The sequence below is a fragment of the Microplitis mediator genome, chromosome 1 (assembly GCF_029852145.1).
Source record: "Microplitis mediator isolate UGA2020A chromosome 1, iyMicMedi2.1, whole genome shotgun sequence".
In the NCBI taxonomy this organism is placed as follows: Eukaryota; Metazoa; Arthropoda; class Insecta; order Hymenoptera; family Braconidae; genus Microplitis; species Microplitis mediator.
In genome coordinates this window covers 21,696,284-21,718,077 of record NC_079969.1, presented here as the reverse complement: position 1 = coordinate 21,718,077, position 21,794 = coordinate 21,696,284, and the positions used below count along the sequence as shown (strand labels likewise).

The window sequence follows — 21,794 nt, the reverse complement described above, 5'->3', positions numbered from 1 at the left end:
TGTATATAATATTTTAATTAAATAATTTTACAGCATTTTAATAATAACATTACGTCAGAAAAATAAAAATATAAACAGCTTATTTTAGGAATGATAAATATTATATTTTTCTTTTTAATTAATTAATAATATATAAAATCTAATCTTTGAGTTTTTTTTATTTTAATTATTCCGAGATCTGTATCTCGGTACGATTCCAGCAGTTGCTGATAATATTTCATTGGAAAAACTTTGAAAATTATGAATCGTTGTGCCTCCTAAAATTATTTTAACTCCTGGATTTTGTTTGTTTAAGTTATGGACCGCCAAACTTTCTTCGTAAGTTGCGCCACCGATAATAAACACAATAACATCTTGAATTCTGTATCAATAAATAATTTCATAAATTAAAAAACTCGATCAAAATCAAAATTAACTATTTCATAAATAGTGTATTGTGAAACAAGGGATGAAACAAAACGATTTCAGACCGGGGTGAGATTGGCTGACATCACCTGCATGAAATCACGTTTCATCCTGAGTTACACACAATATTGTTCATGATTATCTTGCATTGGAACTTAAAGTTTCATTGCCAGCAGTCAGAAACAAGTTAATTTAAGACCAACTATTAACGAAAGTGTAAATTGATATTTTTAACTTATAATTAAGCAGAAACTATAAGTGCTATTCATTATTCACAGTAATTTTTATGAAACTTAATCACAGTTAGAACTGTCATTCACGTAAATAAAATCTATGCTCTGAAATTACTATTAAATGAATGACAAGTATCAGAGTTGAAATTGCAATGTCTTCAGTCAGTGAAAGAAACATTATTTTTACCATACTTGCGCCGAAATTTTGAATTCCTGCCCTGTTTAGATGGAAGAAAGACGTTCTTATCTTTTATGAGAAAACAAATGATAAAAATTAGCGCATGTGTCATTTCTCCCACAAACAAAAGCCTAAATTTAAACTTTCATGTACAGATCCGGTAAAATAGTATATTACACACCTAGGGAGGAAAGTAGAACATTCCGACCCACGTGTGTAATTGCCTGAGTTTAAATTTTTGCATCTGTCTGTGGGAAAAATGTTGCATACGCAAATTTTTATCATTTGTTTTTCCATAAAAGGAAAGAACGACTCTCTTCCCTCTAAACAGGGCAGGAATGTAAACTTTTGACGCAGGTATGGTGAAAAATTGTAAACACACCACAGAAAAAGGCAGGACGTCCCAATCCGCGTGTTTGTCACCCTCGCTTTCGGCTTGGATAGGCAATTATACACTCGGGTTGAAGTGTCTTACTTTCCTACCTAGGTGTGAAATATACTAATTCTACCCGCTGACAAGGCATTCACAATTTACGTGTTTGCTAATATTAATTCGCGGCATAGGACTGAAGTTAGTTTATTTCGACTGGCTGTAGAGACACTGAAATTTTAAGTTTCGATGCTGTTATTATCAAAACAAATATTTACCTTCTAGTCATGGTCATTTGTCCTAAATAAGGAAAAGTTTGAGTATTTAATTTTCCTTTAATGAGATCCTCCAGAGTTTCACTCAACAAAGGATTATGTTGCGTGTAAATATTCTCCACACCATTCAGTCCTTTGAATAATTTTTTAGTTATTTTAGCTACAGCTTCACGATCAAATAAATTACTTTGTCTCTGATTTACTCCGCTGTACTCTAAAATACTGTAGACAAGCTAAAAAACAATTTATTTATTTAATAAATTGAAGACGATAAATTGTGTTCATAAATAATAAATTTTATAAAGCAAAATTATTTTATTACTTTTGTATATTTTTCAGGAACTTCTCGTTTCTTTAACATCTCAACTAATGTTCCAATTTCATTATTTGTATGTTTTTCGTAATGTAATGCGTAGAGCATAACTAATCTCGTTGCATCAATATCACGTACTTTTGGATTATTTAATAATTTTTTTATTTTTTGAAGCTAAAATTTTAATTTTATTACTCAGCATAAAATATTTGCTATTAAAATAAATAAAAATTACATACTTGATTGGAATGATCATTTTGACAAGACAATTCTTGTTCAGTCTCAGAAACTTCTAATAAATTATGATTACTAACTAAATTAGAGAGCTCACCGACAACAGTTACATGTTTTGAAACCGTACCAGACATTTTTTTAAATAACGGGTAAGTTTCAACAAAATTTTTCATGTCGGCAATACTTTCAACTTTTTGATGTTTCTTTGCTTTTTTTTGAAACTCTTCCATTAACTCTTTTATCGTTTGTCCTATTTCTCCAAAATTTAAATACATTGTCTGTAAAAAAAAAAATTATAATTTAAACCAGTCAGCTAAAGACAAAAAAAAAATTTTTGAATAAAATAAAACTCAAAAATTACTTCAGCATAAAACTCATCATGCTCAGCACTGAGCACAACTTCTTGCAATTCTTTTGAAATTCCCGGTATGTGGGACAAATCAACACGATTGTTATTGATACTTAGAAGTTCATGAACCATAGCCTGATAAGTCCACTGATTTAACAACGGGGTTACTGGATCATCTCTCCTGTCAAGTATCAATAAAAGTGGATCTGACTCCTGCCTGAATTTAAATGAATTAGACTCTTTGATTAATACTTCACGTATTTTTTCCGACAATCTTTTGGCCATTTCTGAACTACTTTGGTAACGAATGTATGGGCATTTTTTTAATGAAAGTAAAACTGAAATGATTCCCTCACAGGAACGATGTAAATTAACTGGATTCCATGTCAGACCTGTAATATATATTTTTTTATGATACCGGTATCGAAACTTTTTTCTATTGAAAATATTTATTCAGCAACCAAAATTAGTAAATTTTTATTTTTTATTCTAAAATTTAAAACCCAATTATTGAAACTTTATTTTTTTTAATTACTCGCAATATATAGATCCCTGGAAAATTCATTTTTTTAGTTAATAATACCAGAGATCGGGCAGAAAAAAAATTTTAATTGGTGACATCTATAAAATTAGCACTGAAATTGCCAATTCTATTATATAAATTATATGGCGTCATTAATTGGTACATTCTAATAATGATATAAAATGCACTAGTACCAGATCTCTCCATGTATTTGTCTAGATATATTTAGTAAAACTTAGTAAATATAGATATACAAATATATGAGTGATCGGGAACTAGTTCCCTGATTGGGTACTGGGTCTCTTACTTTACCAGTATTAAAATTTGAAGTTTCAGTATCTCTACAGCCAGTCGAAACAAACTAATTTCAGCCTAATGCCGCGAATTAATATTAGCAAACGCGTAACTTGCGAATGCCTTTAGCAAGCGGGCAGAAACAAAGTTGTTCCGTCCCTTGGGAACAAACTAATAATGTTTCTGTCCACTGACTAAAGACATTCGTAATTTAAACTATGATACTTGTCATTTGTTTAATAGTAATTTCAGAGCATTCATTTTATTTACGTAAATTACAGTTCTGGCTGCGATTAAGTTTTAGAAAAATTAGTGCGAATAATAAATAGTACTTATAGTTTCTGCTTAATTACAAATTGAAAATGACAATTTACGCTTGCGTTAATAGTTGGTCTTAAATTAACTTGTTTCTGGCTGGCTGCTGACACTGAATTTTTGAGTTCTAATACAGGTGATCATGAAAAATATTGTGTGTAACTCAGGATGAAAAACGATTTCAGACTGCGAGTTGTGTCAGCCAACTTCACCCTGGTCTGAAATCGTTTTATTCCTTGTCTCACAATATACTATTAAATAACTATTATAAATAATTATACTATTTTTTATAATTAATATTATACCTTCAGCACATGAATTTATTCCAAGGGAAAATAAATGCGGGTTCACAGCTAAATAATCAGCATAATATTCTTGAACTTCTCTTACAACTTCTTGTTCATCACTTTCTGCTAATAATTTAATATCAGCTTTTGGGATAATATTACTGAAATCTATTAATTTAATAATTATTATCCTTATACTTGTACACTAGACTTAATACTACAAATTTCTATGAATGTGAATGTAGCGAATATGAGACAAATTTTAAATTATGAAGAAACGAATCAAAAAATTTGAAATCAACACGAGAATATTTTCTAATACTCCAATAAAAATTAGCATCTAAAAATAATTTTCCCTGACCGAGATTTAAATTTACTGACGTCCAGGTGAATCGCCAACCTGGGGCCGGTCATCTAAAAACTACAAGTTGCTAATACTAATAAAATAATAAGCAAATTAATAATTCGATTAATACTAGTGTTAAAAGAAATAAACTTACATATATAATAAATACCATACTTTGGATTTCTTAATTCATTACAAAGTAAAGCAACATTTTCTTTGGTCGGTCTGATAAAAACAATGCATTTTAAATGCCTTAATTCTTCACCACGTACTTGTGCATCAATTTTATCAAATAAATATACTTCTTTCATTAAAATTTCCGAGTGACTATAAACCAGACTAACGATACTTATCTGCAATAAAATAAAATAAAATATATATCATTAAATTTATGAGTGTGAATGTAGCAGACATCAGACAAATTTAAAATTATTAATAAATAGAGTAAATAATCAATAAAATTAAATTTGAAAAAAGTACGCATTTAAAAAATTTTGAAATTAATAAGTGAATTTTTTATAAATATTATTTTAAATTTTAAATTTGTCTGATGTCTGCTACATTCACACTCATAAATTTATTGATACTGAAAGCAACAGACATTAAAAAAATGTATTTCTTTAAAATAAAAAAATATAATACTTATAGAAAAAAACTTCCAAAAATTTCATATCAAAAACTTTTTGTGCATACTTTCAAAATTTTACTTTACTGACAAGTAACTCGTTTATAAAAATTGCAAAACTGTCTGATGTCTACTATTTTCAGTATCATTAAATTTAATCATAAGTTAGTACTAAACTTTCAACTAATTAATTAATTAATTAATTAATTAATTAATTAGCTACATACATTACAATAAATTAATAAATGACTTGATAAAATTTTATTAAATAAATTACCGTTTGTTTATCCATTAAGAGAACTTTCATACCAGGACCACTTTCTTCAGTCATACGAGTAATGTAATGTTTTATAGCTGTCACAACATTCATTTTGTTTATTTATTTATGTTTTTATTGTTTTATAATATTTTAAATTGAAATTTAAAAATTTGTTTGACTTATTTATATATTTGTTATGATTAGAAGGTTTAAAGGCTATTCACAATTGTTATATATATATATGTTATACATATATTTTGACATTCCATATGTGTGTTTGCTATACTGTCAAATGTCAAAGTCACGTGACAATACTCCAGTGTTAAAAAAATTCGTTCCGAAAAAGTTCGAAATGTGGAACTTCGAGTGGAACTTTTTTTTCACTATCAAAATTATAAAAATTCAAAAAAGTTATACTGAATTAAAAAAAAAATTATTGATTAATAAAATTAAAGGTGATCCTGAAGTTAACAGACAAGTAATTTTTTTTTTCTAACAGATCAATTGAAAAAAAAAATGCACATACAGAAAATTTAAAAAACTACAGGTGCAATTTTTAAAAATACTTTTTTTATAATTTATCTTATTGAAAAAAATCCAAAAGTTATTAGACGTCGGCTAAATTCAGTATCGTAACGTCTGTAATTTTAATAGTAAAAAAAAGTCTCACTCAAAGTTCTAATCTGTCTCAAGTTTAGAAGTTCCACAGATCAAACTTTTTTGGACTCTTTTTGGAATGAATTTTTTTTTACCCGAGCTGTTGTAAAAAGTAATAAATTCAAAAAATTTTTTATTAAAAATCATCATTAATTATTAAATTTAAAATTAATTTGATTAATAATTAGAATTTTTTTTATTATTAATTTAAACTGCTATCTGCTAATTATCATTAAGTAATTTTTATGATACATATATTACAGATGTTAGAGGTAAACTCTATGGCTTGCGAGGCATTTAATTAGTTGACACGATTTTTTAGATCTGACGGTTTATATCTTTTCAATCTTCTGCTATTTGTTCGTTGTTCAGTAGGTTTGTGGCTAGAGTGTTGGGGTGATACATTAATCTAGTCTCATAGTTGATACTGAATTGTTCTATTTCAAATTTTACAGTTGGAATTCCGAGATCTCTGTGCATGATCTTGTTTGACACAAACCATGCCGCGTCAACTATTGTTCTTAGTGTTTTGGACTGGAATCGCTGAAGTATTTCAATGTTGGAATTGCTGGCAGTTCCCCATAGCTGTATGCTGTAAGTCCAGATCGGCTTTATGATTATCTTGTATTTGTTTACTTTGTTGTCAAGTGATAGTTAGGATTTCTTGCCAATGAGCCAGTATATATTTCTCATTTTAAGTTCGAGTTCTTAAAATAATTAGAATGATAGTAATAATTAACAAGTAATGTATGAAAGTTATATTATTTATTGGTGATTAATTAAAAATAAAACAAATGTATGATAAAAGTTATTAACAATTAAATTAAATCACGAATTATTTATTACAAAGTTAAATTTAAAAAATATAAAATATAATTTAATTATTTAATTAAACTATTCATTCACACAACATTCATTACAATCATTATTTTGTATTAATAAATTTTTAACTAATGACATTGTAGTTTGGAAAATATTTTTACATTAAAATTGCAAACGTTTAGCTAGAGTTCCGCCATCAATATTTTCAAGTAACTTTCGTTTGAGACTCGGTCTGTTTTCTTTCAGTCTTTTGACACTTAAAGGCAAAGGTAATTTATCACCGGAGGTAGGTGCTGGTTTGTTACTGAAATAGGGCATTTGAAGAGCTTGACTACAAGTACATCTTTCTACTGGATTAATATTTAATAGACTGGCTATTAGATCTAGTAGATCATCAGCGGCAGCTGTGAAAATATGTTTCAGAGGTGTTCCGACGAATGGTTTGAATTGAATGAAGTCTGTTAATTCAGTCATTCCTGGCCAAGTTTCTTCCGTTGGAGTTCCTAGTGTCTGATGATTAAATTTTTTTTATTAATTACATTCATATATTCAAATAATATTTATGACTATCAGTAAAATAAAAGGCCTAGTACCCGATCAGGGAACCAGTACTCGATCACTTCATGTATTTTGATATCTATATTTAGTCAAATCTAGTAAATATAGATATTTACAAATACATGTGATCGGATACTATTTCCCGGATCTGAAATTAGTTCCCGAATCGAATGCTAGTTCCCTGATCGAATACCAGTTCTTGTATCGAATACTAGTTCTCGAGTCGAGTACTAGTTTCCTGATCGGGTACAGGGTTTTTTACCTCAATCGTGCAGAAAATTTTTTTTTTTTTACAATAAAGACTAGAAATTATTAATTAAAAATTACCTGGAATATTTTAGTCAATTGATCTAAATCAGATTCTCCAGGTAAAAATGGTACACGTAATAATAATTCCGCTAATATACAACCAATAGCCCACATGTCAACTCCAGTACCGTATAATCTAGCTCCATATAGCAGCTCAGGTGCTCTGTACCATCTAGTAACAACTTGGTGGGTATTTATTCTGTTGGGTGACCCAAAAAATTTAGCTAGACCAAAATCACCAATTTTTAGAATTCCTTGGTCGTTGACCAATAAATTATTTGGCTTCAAATCACGATGAAGAATCCAATTGTAGTGTAAATAATCCAACCCTTGTAGAGTCTGTATCATATAAGACTTTATATGAGCGGGTGTTAGTACAATATTTGAATCCTTTATTATTATTTCTAAATCTGTGTCCATGAAGTCAAAGACTAGAGACACGTTGGATTTATAACCGAACACATCTGTAAATTTATTTGTAGTTTAAATTATTGCTCACTCCATGAATTATTGATACCAAAAAAATCACGTGATTAAACAAAAAATACCAATAATTAGACAATTAACTGTGCAATCAATTAAAATATAACATGTGTTACATTGATTTAATTTTTATACAGTCGTACATTTTTGAAAACTAGAGGCTCAATAAATAAATCGAAAAGAAACAATACAATAACCCGTGTAAAAAAAAAATCGTTTTCAAAAGATTCCAAAAAAGTTTGACCCGTGGAACTTCTAAACTTGAGACAGATTACAACTTCGAGTGGAACTTCTGTAATTTTTATGGTAAACAAAAAAGTTTATCTAGGATTTTGTAAAAGCGAAATTTGAGTTAAAGAAGAACATTTTTCAAAATGTATTTTTACTGCATTTTACCCTGGTTTCAAAACAGTTCAAAAAACCTCAAAATTGAAACTTTATACTAACGTTTGAGGATTCTTTTGAGGCTATTGGTTTCTATTGGGAACTTTTTCGGAACCAGTGTAAAATGTAGTGAAAATACATTTTGAAAAATATGTTGTAAAAATGTTCTTTTTTTTACTTAAATTTTGATTCCATGATATCCTAAATAAATTTTTTTTATTATCGAAATTACAAAAGTTTTACTCAAAATGGTAAAATCATAGGGATGTGGACAGTAAATCAAAAATTGGAATTCTTCAGTAACTTGATCATGTAAATTCTATCTAAGTTTTACTCAAAGTTCTAATCTATCTTAAGTTTAGAAGTTCCACATGTCGAACTTTTTTAAAATAAATTTTGTTTACACAGGAAATGTAATTGTTATTTTTTATCTAATTACTAGTGATAATTTTGACTATTTAGTAGATTAACTAATTATTAATTAATAAAAATGATAAAAAAATATGTACCTAGTAGCCCAATAATATTGTCATGTTTTAAATCTTGAAGTAATTTTATTTCTCGTAATGCTGTTCGATTAATTCCATCCCTAGCTTCTGCTCTACTAGCAACTTTGATCTAAAAATTAATTAATTATTAATAAATTAATTGTAAATTATTTATAAGTAAATCAACAAACCTTTTTAACTGCAACTATTTGATCTAATTCTGTATCTTTCGCTTTGTATACCGTAGCAAACTGCAATAATAAAATAAAAAATTAAACAGTGAAGGCAAAAAATACCCGATAATTTTATTTATTTATAAATTTACAAGCTAAAAATACTAATATAAATACATTTTCGAAAATGTATACGAAGAAGTTTTTCAAAATATTCACGTTTGAAAATAATTATTTTAAATTGTAAGTAATTTGTTCATAAAATAATAAAATTGCCACAGTGCTGGTTTATGAGTGTAAATGTAGCAGATATAAGACAAATTTTAAATGACAAATAAACGAATTAAACAATGAAAAACATAAAAATAAAAAAATGCACATGCTGATTTTTTAATTCCATAAATGCGCTTTTTTAAATTTAATTCAATAATTTAAAAATTTTTAAAATTTACAATTGCCAGCTACATTCAGATTAATTGCTGGTTTTTATATCATTTTTAATTGTCATTAATTAATTACATATTAATTAATTAATTATAATTGAACATAAACAATTTAAAATAAAATGATTTTGTAATAAATTTGTAATTTAGCAATGATAAAAAAATTTACTAACTTGTCCTTCTCCAAGAAAATCAATTTTTTCGTATCTCCTCAATTTTTCTGCCATAATAATTATTAACTAAACACGTTTGTAAAAAAAAATAAATAAAAAGCAAGGATATTGAGCTAACCTAAAGTAAATTAATAAATTTGTAATTGAAAATGTGTTAAGTATTTTCTGCTCAAGACCTAGAGGGCCTACAGGAATGCAAAATCTAAAGGCGCGCGATTTGTACATGAAAACTTACAATGAGGGTGAATGCAGCTGACGGATGTCAATTTTTTAATTTTTGAAGAATAATAAGTAAATAAAATGAAAATCGGATGAAAATAAAAAATGCGCGTTTACAGGATTTGAAAATCAGTACGTGCATTTTTTTTATTTTTATATTTTTAATTGCTTAATTTATTTATTTATTCGTAATCAAAATTTATTATATATCTGATACATTCACGTGAGTGTGAATGTAGCAGACGTGAAACAGTTTATAAATTTTAAATAAATAAATATATAAATTAAAACAATGAAATTTAAAAAAATGCGCGTACTGATTTTTCATTTATCTAAATACGCATTTTTTAATTTTTTTTTACTTGCGTTTTATTTATTTATTCTAAAATTTAAAAACTTGACAATTGCCAGCTACATTCTCATAACTGACAAGTTATTTTCATTGGCTTAAATTTTAACCAATATCTTGATGGTATTTGACATTGATACGAATTTAGTAACCCTTAGCAACGAAAATGTATAACATTGTAATCTACATATTTAATAACATGATAATATATAAATAATAAAAAATGAACTTAAGTTTTTTTTTTAATTAAAAGTATATTTTGATTTTATTATTTGAATTATTTACAATTGGATTTTAATTGTGGTGACGTAAAATATTTTATTAGAGTTCTAAGTTTTGAAAATGAGTTCAATAATTAGTAATGAAGACTCGCAATTAATTATTTTCGATTCTTCGAAAAATGAAAGGCGTTTGAATGATGAATTTAAAATATTGCAGAGAAAATTGAAACCTAAATGGAAATTTTTAGAGTAAGTTTTTTAAATTTCTATTTATTTTAATAAAAATTATAATTTTATTTGTATCACTATTCAGTATTTTTCAAAACTATAAAAATTATTTATTAATTTTTCAGTGACATTTAATTTTCCATGAGTTTTTTTATTATTAAATTTTTTTTTTTACTCACGCAGAAATCAAAATTTGTATGATATCGCTCTCCATTTATGTATACATAAATCGTATACGATTGTATATTTAATTACTAAATTTTTAACTTCCCGCTGTGAAAATTGAAAAAATTAATTTCGGTCCGATTTTTGAAAATCGAGTTTTCATTAGATCTCGAGATTTTGAATTTGAAGAGATCAAAAGTTTACCATATAGTAATGTTTTCGAGTTTGCTAAGCTTGATGAAAACAGTTCCTGATTGAAAGGAACGATTCGAAACGATTTGCAATGTTAAATGCCCATAAGAAAGACGATTAAAAAGTATTCAAAGTATTCAAAAGCATTCAGAAGTATTTAAAAATTTTATTTTCTAATCGTTTCTTTTAATAAGGGGCGGGAAGTTTTGCGGTTGGCCCACAGGGTCACTGGTTTTCCAGATTTTTTATATTAAAATAATTAATCATTTTTTTGTTACAGAAATAATGATGTTTTATCAGAAGAATCATTAGCAAGTGGAGATTTATTAGTATTACCAGAACCACGTAATAAATTTACAGAATTAGAAATGGATTCGATAAGAGGGTTCATAAATAGCGGAAAAAATGTTTTAGTAATGTTAGGTGAAGGTGGTGAAAATAAATTCAATACAAATATCAATTTTTTACTTGAAGAGTTTGGAATAATGGTCAATAATGGTATGATTAATTTAGCTGATAAATAGATATATTTATTTGATCCTAGAGCCGTAGTTCCCCGAGGACCATCAAAAAATACAAAAAATCTTATAAAATATATAGATGTGTATGTTTTACAGTTTTTAACAAAAAGATTAATTAATTAATTATTGATATTCAAAAAATGATCAAAATAAGCCATTCTAAATTCTTAAAAACTTTGTATTGTCGTTAGTTCTGGCGGTATAAAGAATTCCATACATGCATTCCATGAATTACAAATAAGTTTTCATATATTCTTGATCTACATTTTGGTATTCTTGAGTAATCTTACCTAATATCTCCTCTACGTAACAAAACGGGCAGAAACTCTAGTTTTGATTTAAATAATTGATTAAAGTTCAAATGATTTTTTTTGTAAAATAGATAATTATAATTACCAATTTTATTAGAACGTTTATTAATTCTGACACTTGAATTTTGAAATTAAAATTTTTTTATTGCAGATAGTGTTGTTAGAATTAATTATAATCGTACGCTACACCCCAAAGAATGTACAATTTCTCAGGGTTTATCTAATAAATCGCGGTTCGTCAAAAATCGTGATGAAGTGACGTAAGTTATTTTAGTTTTTACTTTTGGAAATTCAGAAATTCATTAATCATCTAGGATAATATTTTTTCTTTAGTAATATGAACTTTATTTATCCGTATGGCGCAACATTGAATGTCGTACAGCCATCAGTTGTCGCATTATCAAGTGGCACGATGGCAATACCTACAAATCGTCCGATTTGTGCTTATTATCATTCACCAGCAAGCTCTGGAAAATTAGTTGTTCTTGGATCATCACGATTACTTACAGATTCTTATATAGACAAGGAACATAATGACGCATTGAGAGAAATGATATTTGAATTTTTTCGATCCAAAGAACAACTATCGAAAGAATTTCACTTTGATGACGTTGATGTAAGATATTTAAATATTTAGAGAATTGAATGACTTGGAAAAATAAAACTATAAAAACTAGTAAACATATCACTTTGAATTCAAAACTGAAAAAGTTGTAAACCACAAAAAATTTGCGGAGTGAACGCGGATTATATTCGGAATGAATGCGGAGTGATTGCGAAGCGGATGATTGTTTATTTATTTAATCCTCTCGGAGTGAAATTCACTCCAAATGAGAGTTTATTTTTTTAAAAAACTCCGGAACTATGAGTGACGGAGTGGATTCAGATTTAAATAAAATCCGTAATAACTCCGAATTCAATCCCATTTTTTTACAGTGTAACCTATACTGTAATTATTAAAATCTTTGGGTTAATAAATATAGAATAATCTAAAAAAATTTTCAAGTTTAAAATTTAAATTTAACTTAATCGGCAGTCACGCATAATTTTAATTTTTCAAGTTTTATTTTTTTTTTTCAATGTACTGGTTTTGGAAATTCAAATACTTGGGTTGGGCACTAAAAATTTTTTCGATGATCTAAATAATACGGAAAAATATTTAAAATATTTTTTATATACTTCATATTTTAATATAAAATATGAAGTGTCCACAAATGGTGTAGTATCCAAAGCCGATGCTTTCACCCAACATATTTTTATTTTATAATATTTAATTAAAAGTAAACTGTGGCAAAATTGTGTCTTTATTTTGTTACAGTTTCTTTTCATAATTATTAATTAATTAATTTATTTAATTAATAAATTAAATTGCAGTACTCGGAGTATAATTTTGTGCCAGACATAACACAATTAGCAGACGAACCAAAAGTTTGTACTCAAGATCTAGATACTATTGACATTCCTCGTGAATACACAAAATTATTTAAACATCATTTTTATTCAATAAATTTGTCAATGGTACCAGAATGTATAAATTCATATCAACTTCTGGGTGTTAAACATGAACCACTGACTCTAATTAAGCCACATTTTGAGACTCCATTACCTCCAACTCAAGCTTCGGTAATTAAACCATAAAATTATTATCAATTAAAAAAAAAATGATTCAAGTAATTCAAGCATTGGGATTATAATCAAAATTTATTAAAATAACAGGTTTTCCCGCCAAGTTTTCAAGAACTCCAGCCACCAGCCCTAGAATTATTTGATCTCGATGAAGAATTCAGTTCTGACCTTCTCAAATTATCTCAACTAACAAATAAATACTTGTCAACAAAAGATTCATCTAATGAGTCCGAGCTTGATTACTACATAAGAGAATTCGGTGAAATAATTCGAATCAATACGTCATCCGATATTCCTACGTCAAAAGAAATTTTAAATTACGTTTTTCAAAAACTGAGTAGTTTCAAAGCAATGCCTAATTAATATTTATCTATTAATAAATATGTACATAATTATTAACTATAATAAATTTTATTACATTTTTAAATTAAGAAAATTAAATAGTACATCTTTTTTTCAAGGGGCGCCAATAGTTTGAAATTTTGAAAAAATCGACTTTTCTTGCATATTTCGATAGTCCATACTTTCAAAAATAACATACTACAATTTTAAGTGCATATCTTGAATAGTTTTTTTGAGTTACAGTCATCTAAAGAGCAGCCGCATATCGGTTCTCGAAAATACATTTTTCAAAATTACTGCATCTGTAATTCAAAGACAAATCATCCGATCGATTTGATTCTTATTACAACTTCTTTTATACATTTTTCTACGTACTATGAACCTCCAGTTTTCCAATCTGATCAAAAATGTAATTTTGGCAGGCCAAAAATCATCAAATTTTCGCGCGAAATTTGAAACTTTTTTTAAAAACTCCGTCATATAGTTAAATTTTAATTTTTTTCTTAGCTCGAGGGTCATAGTACGGGAAATACCTTCCAGTTTAATAAACTTTTTGATTTTTTGATTTCATGCACTTGGAGGTCGCTATCACTGTAGTGGGGGGGGGGAATTTTTTTTTTTTTAAGCCTTGGGAGATTGTGAATAACTCACTGAATTTTCAATTTTTTGGTCCAAAAATTATAACATGTATTTATTATATAACTACAAATATATACTTAAAGCGTTAAAATATTCTATGCAACAGTTTTCTGTAAAAAAATTCCCAAAAATTACCTTTTTTTAAGGCAGTCACATTAGTGGTGCCTCTTAATTAATTAAGAAATTTTACGAGTGTGAATGTAGCAGACATCAGACAAATATAAAATTATAAATAAGCAGAGTAGGTAATTAAAAAAATAATATTTATAAAAAATGCACTTATTAATTTCCAAATTTTTTAAATGCGCGTTTTTTAAAATTTTATTTTATTAATTATTTACTCTATTTATTAATTATTAAAATTTGTCGGATGTCTGCTACATTCACACTCATGAAATTTTGTCTTGACTGAAATTTATATATTTTACTACTGTCAAAAACAAAATACTTTATTATATAGCGCACTGTCACTAGTGAAAAATAAATTATAGTTATGTGTACGAGTGATGTATGATAAATAACAAATGATTTTGAATGCATAGCATACATTTTTAAATTGTTATAATTTTGAAACAAATGATCGAAACGTAAATCGAATAAAAATAATAAATGCGCGGTTATTGAATTTAAAAATCGGCATGCGCATTATTTAAAATTTTTATTTTTTTAATTGTTTAATTTGTTGATTCATAATTTGAAATTGGTCTCATCTGCTACATTCACACTCATGTGTGTAAATTGTGAGACAATTTATAAATTTCAAATAAATAAATAAATTAATTTAAATAATGAAATTTTAAAAAATGCGCGCGCTGATTTTTCGATTAACTAAATACGCATTTTTTAATTTTTTTTCTACTGACATTTTATTTATTTATTATAAAATTTAAAAAATTCCTACTTGTCAGTTACATTTACAATCATTACATTCACACTCATAATAATAAACAACAATAACTTATGGGTCATTAGTCACAAGCGACATCTTGAATGACGCGCGTGTGGTCTTAAGCCGATTTTTCATGACAACAAAATGACGATTGTTAATTTGCGGGTGTAAAAATATTTAAATTTAATTGGCTAATTATTCAGTATCTTAGTGCCTGGTATATGTGATTGTTTTTTAAAAATCTGTACTAATTATTAAAATTATACGCAGTTTTCATTATTCGCAAGTGATTGAAACAGCTCTTGAGGATTTTATATTGCAGTCCTATTGAGTGTGATTGAAAGACGGCGATTGGCGAAATTTCCGGCGCAAATATTTGGCCCAAGCTTATTCATTTATCAATTTAATTTTTAATCATCCGTAGAATTTGATTCTTTATCTCTTTCTTATAACTTAAAAATAAACAGACATGTCCCTATTTTTTGTTAACGCGTAAGTTTTGACACTCGTTTTAATTATTTTTAGGTTATATTACCAGTAGTTTTATTTTTATTATTGTTTTGTTGCATATGTCATTTAAAAATTAATTATAAATATTAAGTTTTATTTTTATCTTCACTTGTTTTATTGTTTATTATTTTTTTTATTTTATTATTGGCTCATTTTGAATTCAAATTATCGTTCGCGGTGTAATCAGAGATGTTTGTTTTTATTTTGTAAACACAAATTGTTTAATTATCTACTTTAATATTTAAATAATTTTTTTGTGTAAAACGAAAAAATTACAAGCAATTTTTCAACTTCTTTTTTTTTAATTTTTAATGGAATTACATTTTTTCATTAAAAAAATTTATGAAACATTACGTAGATTACATAAAATTTTAATTTTTTTTTAAATAATAATAATAATAATAATAGTAATAATTGTTATGAATTTCAATTTATATAGAAATCAAGACAGTGAAGTTGAAGGAGATTCTAATGGAGATTTACAAATATCATCACCAGGAAATTCAGAAGCACAGCAAGCGTTGACGACATTCTGGCCAAAAGTTGCTGAGGAAATTAAAAAAATTACTAGTGTAAGATTATTTATTCATGATACTGAAGTTAGCCGACGTCTAATAATTTTTTGATTTTTTTTTTAAACAATTAAATATAAAAAGTAAATATTTTAAAAAATTGCACCTGTAGTTTTTAAAATTTAGCTAACTTCAGGATCATATTTATTTTATACTGGTTAAAAAAATATTACAATTACTTTATATATAATAGTATAAGACCTACGAATATTATAGAGTAATTATATTTTTTTACCCAGTGAGTTTACAATAAAATAGTTGATGAAGTATGAAATTAATTGTCAATTTTTAAAAATGAATACAGAATGATCTAAAAACACAATCATTACCATTGGCGAGGATAAAAAAAATAATGAAACTTGATGGTGATGTTAAAATGATAAGCGCTGAAGCCCCGATGTTATTTTCAAAAGCTGCTGAAATATTTATTCATGAGTTAACATTGAGGGCGTGGATACACACGGAAGACAATAAAAGACGTACATTACAAAGAAATGACATCGCAATGGCTATTACAAAATACGATCAGTTCGATTTTTTGATAGACATTGTACCGCGAGATGAATTGAAACAGAGCAAAGCGCAAGCGGATAATGTTGTACGTACGTCAATGAATTCAGATCAAGTTCATTATTACTTTCAATTGGCACAGCAGCAATCCAACAATCAAAATGTACAAAATAATGGAGCTGCACAGTCGATACAAATCGTACAACCACCTACTGGTCAAATACAGACCATCAATATGCCGATTGGTAATTCTGTAGACCAGGTAAGTTGCTTATTTTTTACGATACCAGCATTGAAACTTGAAGTTTCGGTGTCTCTACAGCCAGTCGAAACAAACTAACTTCAGTCCTATGCCGCGAATTAATATTAGCAAACACGTAAATTGTGAATGCCTTGTCAGCGGGTAAAATTAGTATATTACACACCGAGGGAGGAAAGTAGGACACTCCAACCCGAGTGTATAATTGCCTACCCGAGCTGAAGGCAAGGGTGGCAAACACGCGGATTGGGACGTCCTACCTTCTTTTATGGTGTATTTGCAATTTTTCACCATACCTGCGTCAAAAGTTTACATTCCTGTCCTGTTTAGAGGGAAGAATGTCGTTCTTTCCTTTTATGGGAAAACAAATGAAAAAAATTAGCGCATGCAACATTTTTCCCACAGATAGAGGCAAAAATTTAAACTCAGGCAATTACACACGTGGGTCGGAATATCCTACTTTCCTCCCTAGGTGTGTAATTCACTATTTTACCAGATCTGTTCCTGAAAGTTTAGATTTGTACCTCTGTTTGTGAGAAGAATGACACATGTGCTAATTTTTATCATTTGTTTTCTCATAAAAGAAAAGAACGACTTTCTTCTCTCTAAACAGGACAGGAATTTAAATTTTTGGTGCAGGTATGGTGAAAATAATCCCTGATAGCCATCTTAACTACAAGTTAACTTCAAGTTACTGCCATTTTCTGAAGCCAATTTAAAGGAAAGTGTTGGGGAGCAAATAGTTACCTTTGAGTTGACAGTAAATTATCTGTGACTTGAATTCAATTTGACTACAAGTGTTACTGTCAGACAATGACGTTAAGTTGATTGAAAGTTTCACTTCAAATTGACGGTAAGTTCATCTGTCAAACTACATTCAGATGACGGCAGTTGATTTGCATCAACTTGCACGCAAGTATTATCCAGCCAATGCTTACCAGGAACTTGTCGTTAAGTTCGCCGAAAATGTTTCACTGCAGAACTTGCTGAGAAATTATATTTGAAGTGTGGCTATCAGGGATGTTTCTGCCCGCTGACTGAAGACATTCGTAATTTACACTCTGGTACTTGTCATTTGTTTAATAGTAATTTCAGACAATTAATTTTATTTACGTAAATGACAGTTCTGACTATGATTAAGTTTTATAAAAATTAATGCGAATAATAAATAGTATTTATAGCTTTTGCTTAACTATAAATTTCAAATGACAATTTTCGCTTACGCTAGTAGTTGGTCTTAAATTGACTTGTTTCTTACTGGCTGCTGACACTGAAACTTTTTGTTTCAATGCAAGATAATAATGAAAAATATTGTGTGTAACTCAGGATGAAACACGATTTCAGACTGCGGGTGATGTCAGCCAACTTCACCTGGGTCTGAAATCTTTTTATTTCAACTTTTGTCACACAATATACTATTATAATAATATTAAATAAGTAAATGAAATACTGCCGACTTTCAATGTGAAATAAAACATATTTTAGTTAATTTCATTTAATCATTCAATAAGTTTACAAATAAATAATTTTTTGTTTATAAAATAATTATTAAAAGTTGAGACACAGAAAAAAAGGATTTTGTATTATGAAATAAAAAAAAAAATTTTCTTCAAAACTAGAAATCTTTTTTTCTGTGTAGTATTCAATTTATAAAAAAATATATAAGTGCTCTTTTTTTTATACTTAAAAAAAAATTATTTATTTATTTAATTATTTAGTTAAGTAGAATTTTGATTTTTTTACGGTAGCTTTTAAATGTCAATTTTAAAGTTTGTAATTAAAAAAAAATTAAATCCACGTCCATGAAAATGCGGATGCTGTTAGTTAATTTATAAATTAATGATTTAAAGAGCACTTGTATAATTAAATAGAACTCATCTCACGCAACTACAACACAGACAATAACTGTGCAGAATCCTCAACAATCGGGTCAACAGGTAATACAACTTCAACAAACGCAATCACCACCCTCACAGAGCGGTGGAATTCAAATAGTACAACAAATTGTTACTCCTAATGGTGATATTCAACAAATACCTGTAAGTAATAAATAAATAATTACTTCTACTCATATATTTAACATTACGTCTAAAAAAAAATTGAATTCTTGTCCAGAAATACCAACCCGACACTTCAAAATTTTAGACAAAAGTCACTAGGGTATGAGACCAGTCAACTTTCTGTTAATAAAATAAGTTTTTAAATTTTCAAAAAATCAGTATTTAAAAAAATGTTTTATAATGTAATTTCATGAATAAATTCTTGGGGTATCTCGTACCCTTAGTGACTATTGAAGGATTAATTTTTTTTTTTATAAAAAAAAAAATTATTAATATTGTGGAACTAAATAGTAAATAAATTATTCATCAGATTCAATTGACACCGCAGCAGCTTCAAATGATAAGAATGCAAGTGCAAGGTGGTAGTAGTCAACCGATAATAATCCAAGCAGCGCCAATTGCAGCACAGCCTCAAATAATTCAAGTAGCCGGAAGTGGTCAGACACCAGTATATCTACAAACCAATGGCACTGATAATGAATAACCAGAGCTATAAAAATAATACAAAAATATCTTAATAAAATCTAAATAAATTTTAATAATAAAAATAATAAATAAATCTAAGAATTAAGACATAATCATAAGATTGTACGGTAAGAAAATAAAAGATTTTTTAAATTAACCCGCGAGTAACGACTCCCAAGTTCTTAGAATTAAGTGGCCAAAGTGGTCCCCGAACTATTCAATAAAATACATACATATGTGCACACACACACACACCCATACACACAGCATGGACATCATTCATGCGAAATCAAGTGAATTGATGTGAGATGACGTAAAGAATAAAGATAAGCAGTGGGCTCAAGATGTAATCTGATTCGTGCGTCGCCTAGCCGTACTGGTCGAAGCTGCTTCATATGCTTGATCGAACAAGGCCCTGAGATTTGCTGTACTGGTGCAACTTGTATTATGTTTCACGATGCTGCGGTCTTGTCTGCTAGTCCCGTCCGGACTACCTCTCAACTACTATACCTTCTTTGGCCACCGCTAAAACCACCAACTTATTTTATTATCCAACCATTTTTCTTTTTCATTAATTTGTCATTCAATACAATAAATAATAATAGTAATATTATTTTATTTCAGAACAATTAACAAAGAGTCAATTGTCTTAAATTATTTGTGGTACCAAAAGTAGCAGATATTGAAAAAATGATACTCAAGTTAGCCGACGTCTGATAATTTTAAGATTTTTTTAAAAGCGACAAATTATGAAAAAAAAAAATTTTAATAATTGCACCTATAGTTTTTTAAATTTTCTACATGTGCTATTTTTTTTTTATTTTGTAATTGACTTGAAAAAAAAAATCCAAAAATTGCTGTTTAGTAACTTCGGTATTATTTAAAAAAAGCTTTCTTTGATATAAACAAATGAATTACTTATAAAAATTCCATATCAAAAAATTTTATTATACTCACAAGTTGTTTGTAAAAATTACAAAATTTTCTGACGTCTGCTCCTTCAGTATCACAATTATTAAAATATTCAAATTAGTAGTATATTTAAAATGCATCAACATACGAATTGTACTTGTGTAGCTAAAAAAATATATACATATGTATATATATATTCGCGTCAATGATAAGATAGAGGGATGATTTCAGTTGCTAGGGAAACGTACTTGGCATCTCGTGGCATGGGGTTGGGTGTGTACATAGTATGAGATAGGTTTAGCAAAATATATATCTATATATATATGCACATAATTTTCGGAGCAAAGTATGCACTTACATTAGCTCAGCTTTAAAATCCACACTCATACTTTATTTATAAAATATATATGTACACATTCTCATACATCAACATCTACATCCAATATCTTTGCCTCATACACACATTTTCTTTTATTATTATTATTATTTTATCTTTTTAGTCTTTTTTTTGTAACCACCCTACTACAGTCTACGCCACTGGCGAGGTACTCGGATTTCACGACATGTTTACAAAGATCCTAGAGATAAGTTGAGAATGGCCGCTACGCTCCAGCCCCATGCCTTCTCCATGGTGTAAGGTGACAGCTGCCTATGTATGTGTGTCCATGTATTACACTCTATAATGCTGTGTATTAAAATGTGTGCGTTAGTCATATATATATATATAATACCCATGATATACACCAATTTAATGCATTATATATATACATACATCCGTACGTCTTTCTCCGCTGAGGACTAGGGAGCACATGAAAATAATTGTGTGCATAGATGAATGTCGAAGGGGATGAAATATTATGTATTAAGTACGAGTGTGAGTCAATTTAAGGGCACACACCTTTAGCAAACTTATACTTTTGAAATAAATGTAATTGGTCCATCATATAAAATTGAAAAAAAAAAGGCCATTCGGCAGCCGAAATGGAAATGGATTTCATGACATCTATATGTATAAATATATGTATGTAAAAAGCGTATAGCCAGAATCGAAAGCATTGGGAAAGCCACAAAAAAGTTTTTTTGAATATCATCAAAATCGAATGCAATAGCAAAATTTCATTTAATGAGCAGTAAGATAAGTCATTTCTGTGGTCTAGGCATATGTAGGCATGAAAATTAAAGCTTATTTTAAGAGCTTTCAGATGCATTTTGAAGAAATTCAATAAGTTGTCACATTCAAAAGTTATTGGAGAAAGAATCAGTAAAAATATGAATTTTTGACAATTTCAAAATTAAAAAATGCTATAA

At 28.1% G+C, this 21,794-nt stretch overlaps 4 protein-coding genes and 1 long non-coding RNA gene across 7 annotated transcripts; 3 read left to right on the top strand and 2 right to left on the bottom strand.

Moving 5' to 3' along the window:
• Nucleotides 1-18: 18 nt before the first annotated feature.
• LOC130663194 (vacuolar protein sorting-associated protein 45) lies at nt 19-5,256 on the bottom strand. The gene is made up of 8 exons (XM_057462314.1): nt 5,025-5,256; nt 4,277-4,475; nt 3,795-3,944; nt 2,370-2,749; nt 2,014-2,286; nt 1,784-1,948; nt 1,465-1,694; nt 19-361 (listed from the first exon to the last, which is right to left on the bottom strand). Exons 1-8 carry the CDS (start codon nt 5,115-5,117, stop codon nt 163-165), a joined length of 1,689 nt encoding a protein of 562 aa, XP_057318297.1. The 5' UTR covers nt 5,118-5,256; the 3' UTR covers nt 19-162.
• Nucleotides 5,257-5,329: 73 nt separating this feature from the next.
• LOC130663247 (uncharacterized) lies at nt 5,330-6,518 on the top strand. The gene is made up of 3 exons (XR_008989163.1): nt 5,330-5,775; nt 5,927-6,038; nt 6,119-6,518. It is a non-coding gene; the product is annotated as an uncharacterized LOC130663247 (long non-coding RNA).
• Nucleotides 6,418-9,654, bottom strand: LOC130663212 (cyclin-dependent kinase 7). The gene is made up of 5 exons (XM_057462335.1): nt 9,497-9,654; nt 8,899-8,958; nt 8,729-8,837; nt 7,371-7,816; nt 6,418-6,995 (listed from the first exon to the last, which is right to left on the bottom strand). Exons 1-5 carry the CDS (start codon nt 9,548-9,550, stop codon nt 6,648-6,650), a joined length of 1,017 nt encoding a protein of 338 aa, XP_057318318.1. The 5' UTR covers nt 9,551-9,654; the 3' UTR covers nt 6,418-6,647.
• A 578-nt stretch (nt 9,655-10,232) lies between these two features.
• LOC130663202 (intraflagellar transport protein 52 homolog) lies at nt 10,233-13,785 on the top strand. The gene is made up of 6 exons (XM_057462325.1): nt 10,233-10,534; nt 11,151-11,368; nt 11,854-11,962; nt 12,036-12,318; nt 13,077-13,325; nt 13,419-13,785. The coding sequence occupies exons 1-6, from the start codon at nt 10,407-10,409 to the stop codon at nt 13,689-13,691; spliced, it is 1,260 nt and encodes a 419-aa protein (XP_057318308.1). The 5' UTR covers nt 10,233-10,406; the 3' UTR covers nt 13,692-13,785.
• Nucleotides 13,786-15,322: 1,537 nt separating this feature from the next.
• Nucleotides 15,323-19,731, top strand: LOC130672182 (nuclear transcription factor Y subunit gamma-like). 3 transcript variants are annotated; one of them, XM_057476586.1, is made up of 5 exons: nt 15,323-15,690; nt 16,148-16,280; nt 16,585-17,052; nt 18,963-19,088; nt 19,420-19,731. In XM_057476586.1, exons 1-5 carry the CDS (start codon nt 15,668-15,670, stop codon nt 19,591-19,593), a joined length of 924 nt encoding a protein of 307 aa, XP_057332569.1. In that variant the 5' UTR covers nt 15,323-15,667; the 3' UTR covers nt 19,594-19,731. The 3 variants fall into 3 exon arrangements, with proteins under 3 accessions (XP_057332569.1, XP_057332549.1, XP_057332558.1); XM_057476566.1 differs by having other exon boundaries at nt 18,921-19,088; XM_057476575.1 differs by lacking the exon at nt 15,323-15,690 and adding an exon at nt 15,883-15,914 and having other exon boundaries at nt 18,921-19,088.
• The last annotated feature ends 2,063 nt before the right edge of the window (nt 19,732-21,794 follow it).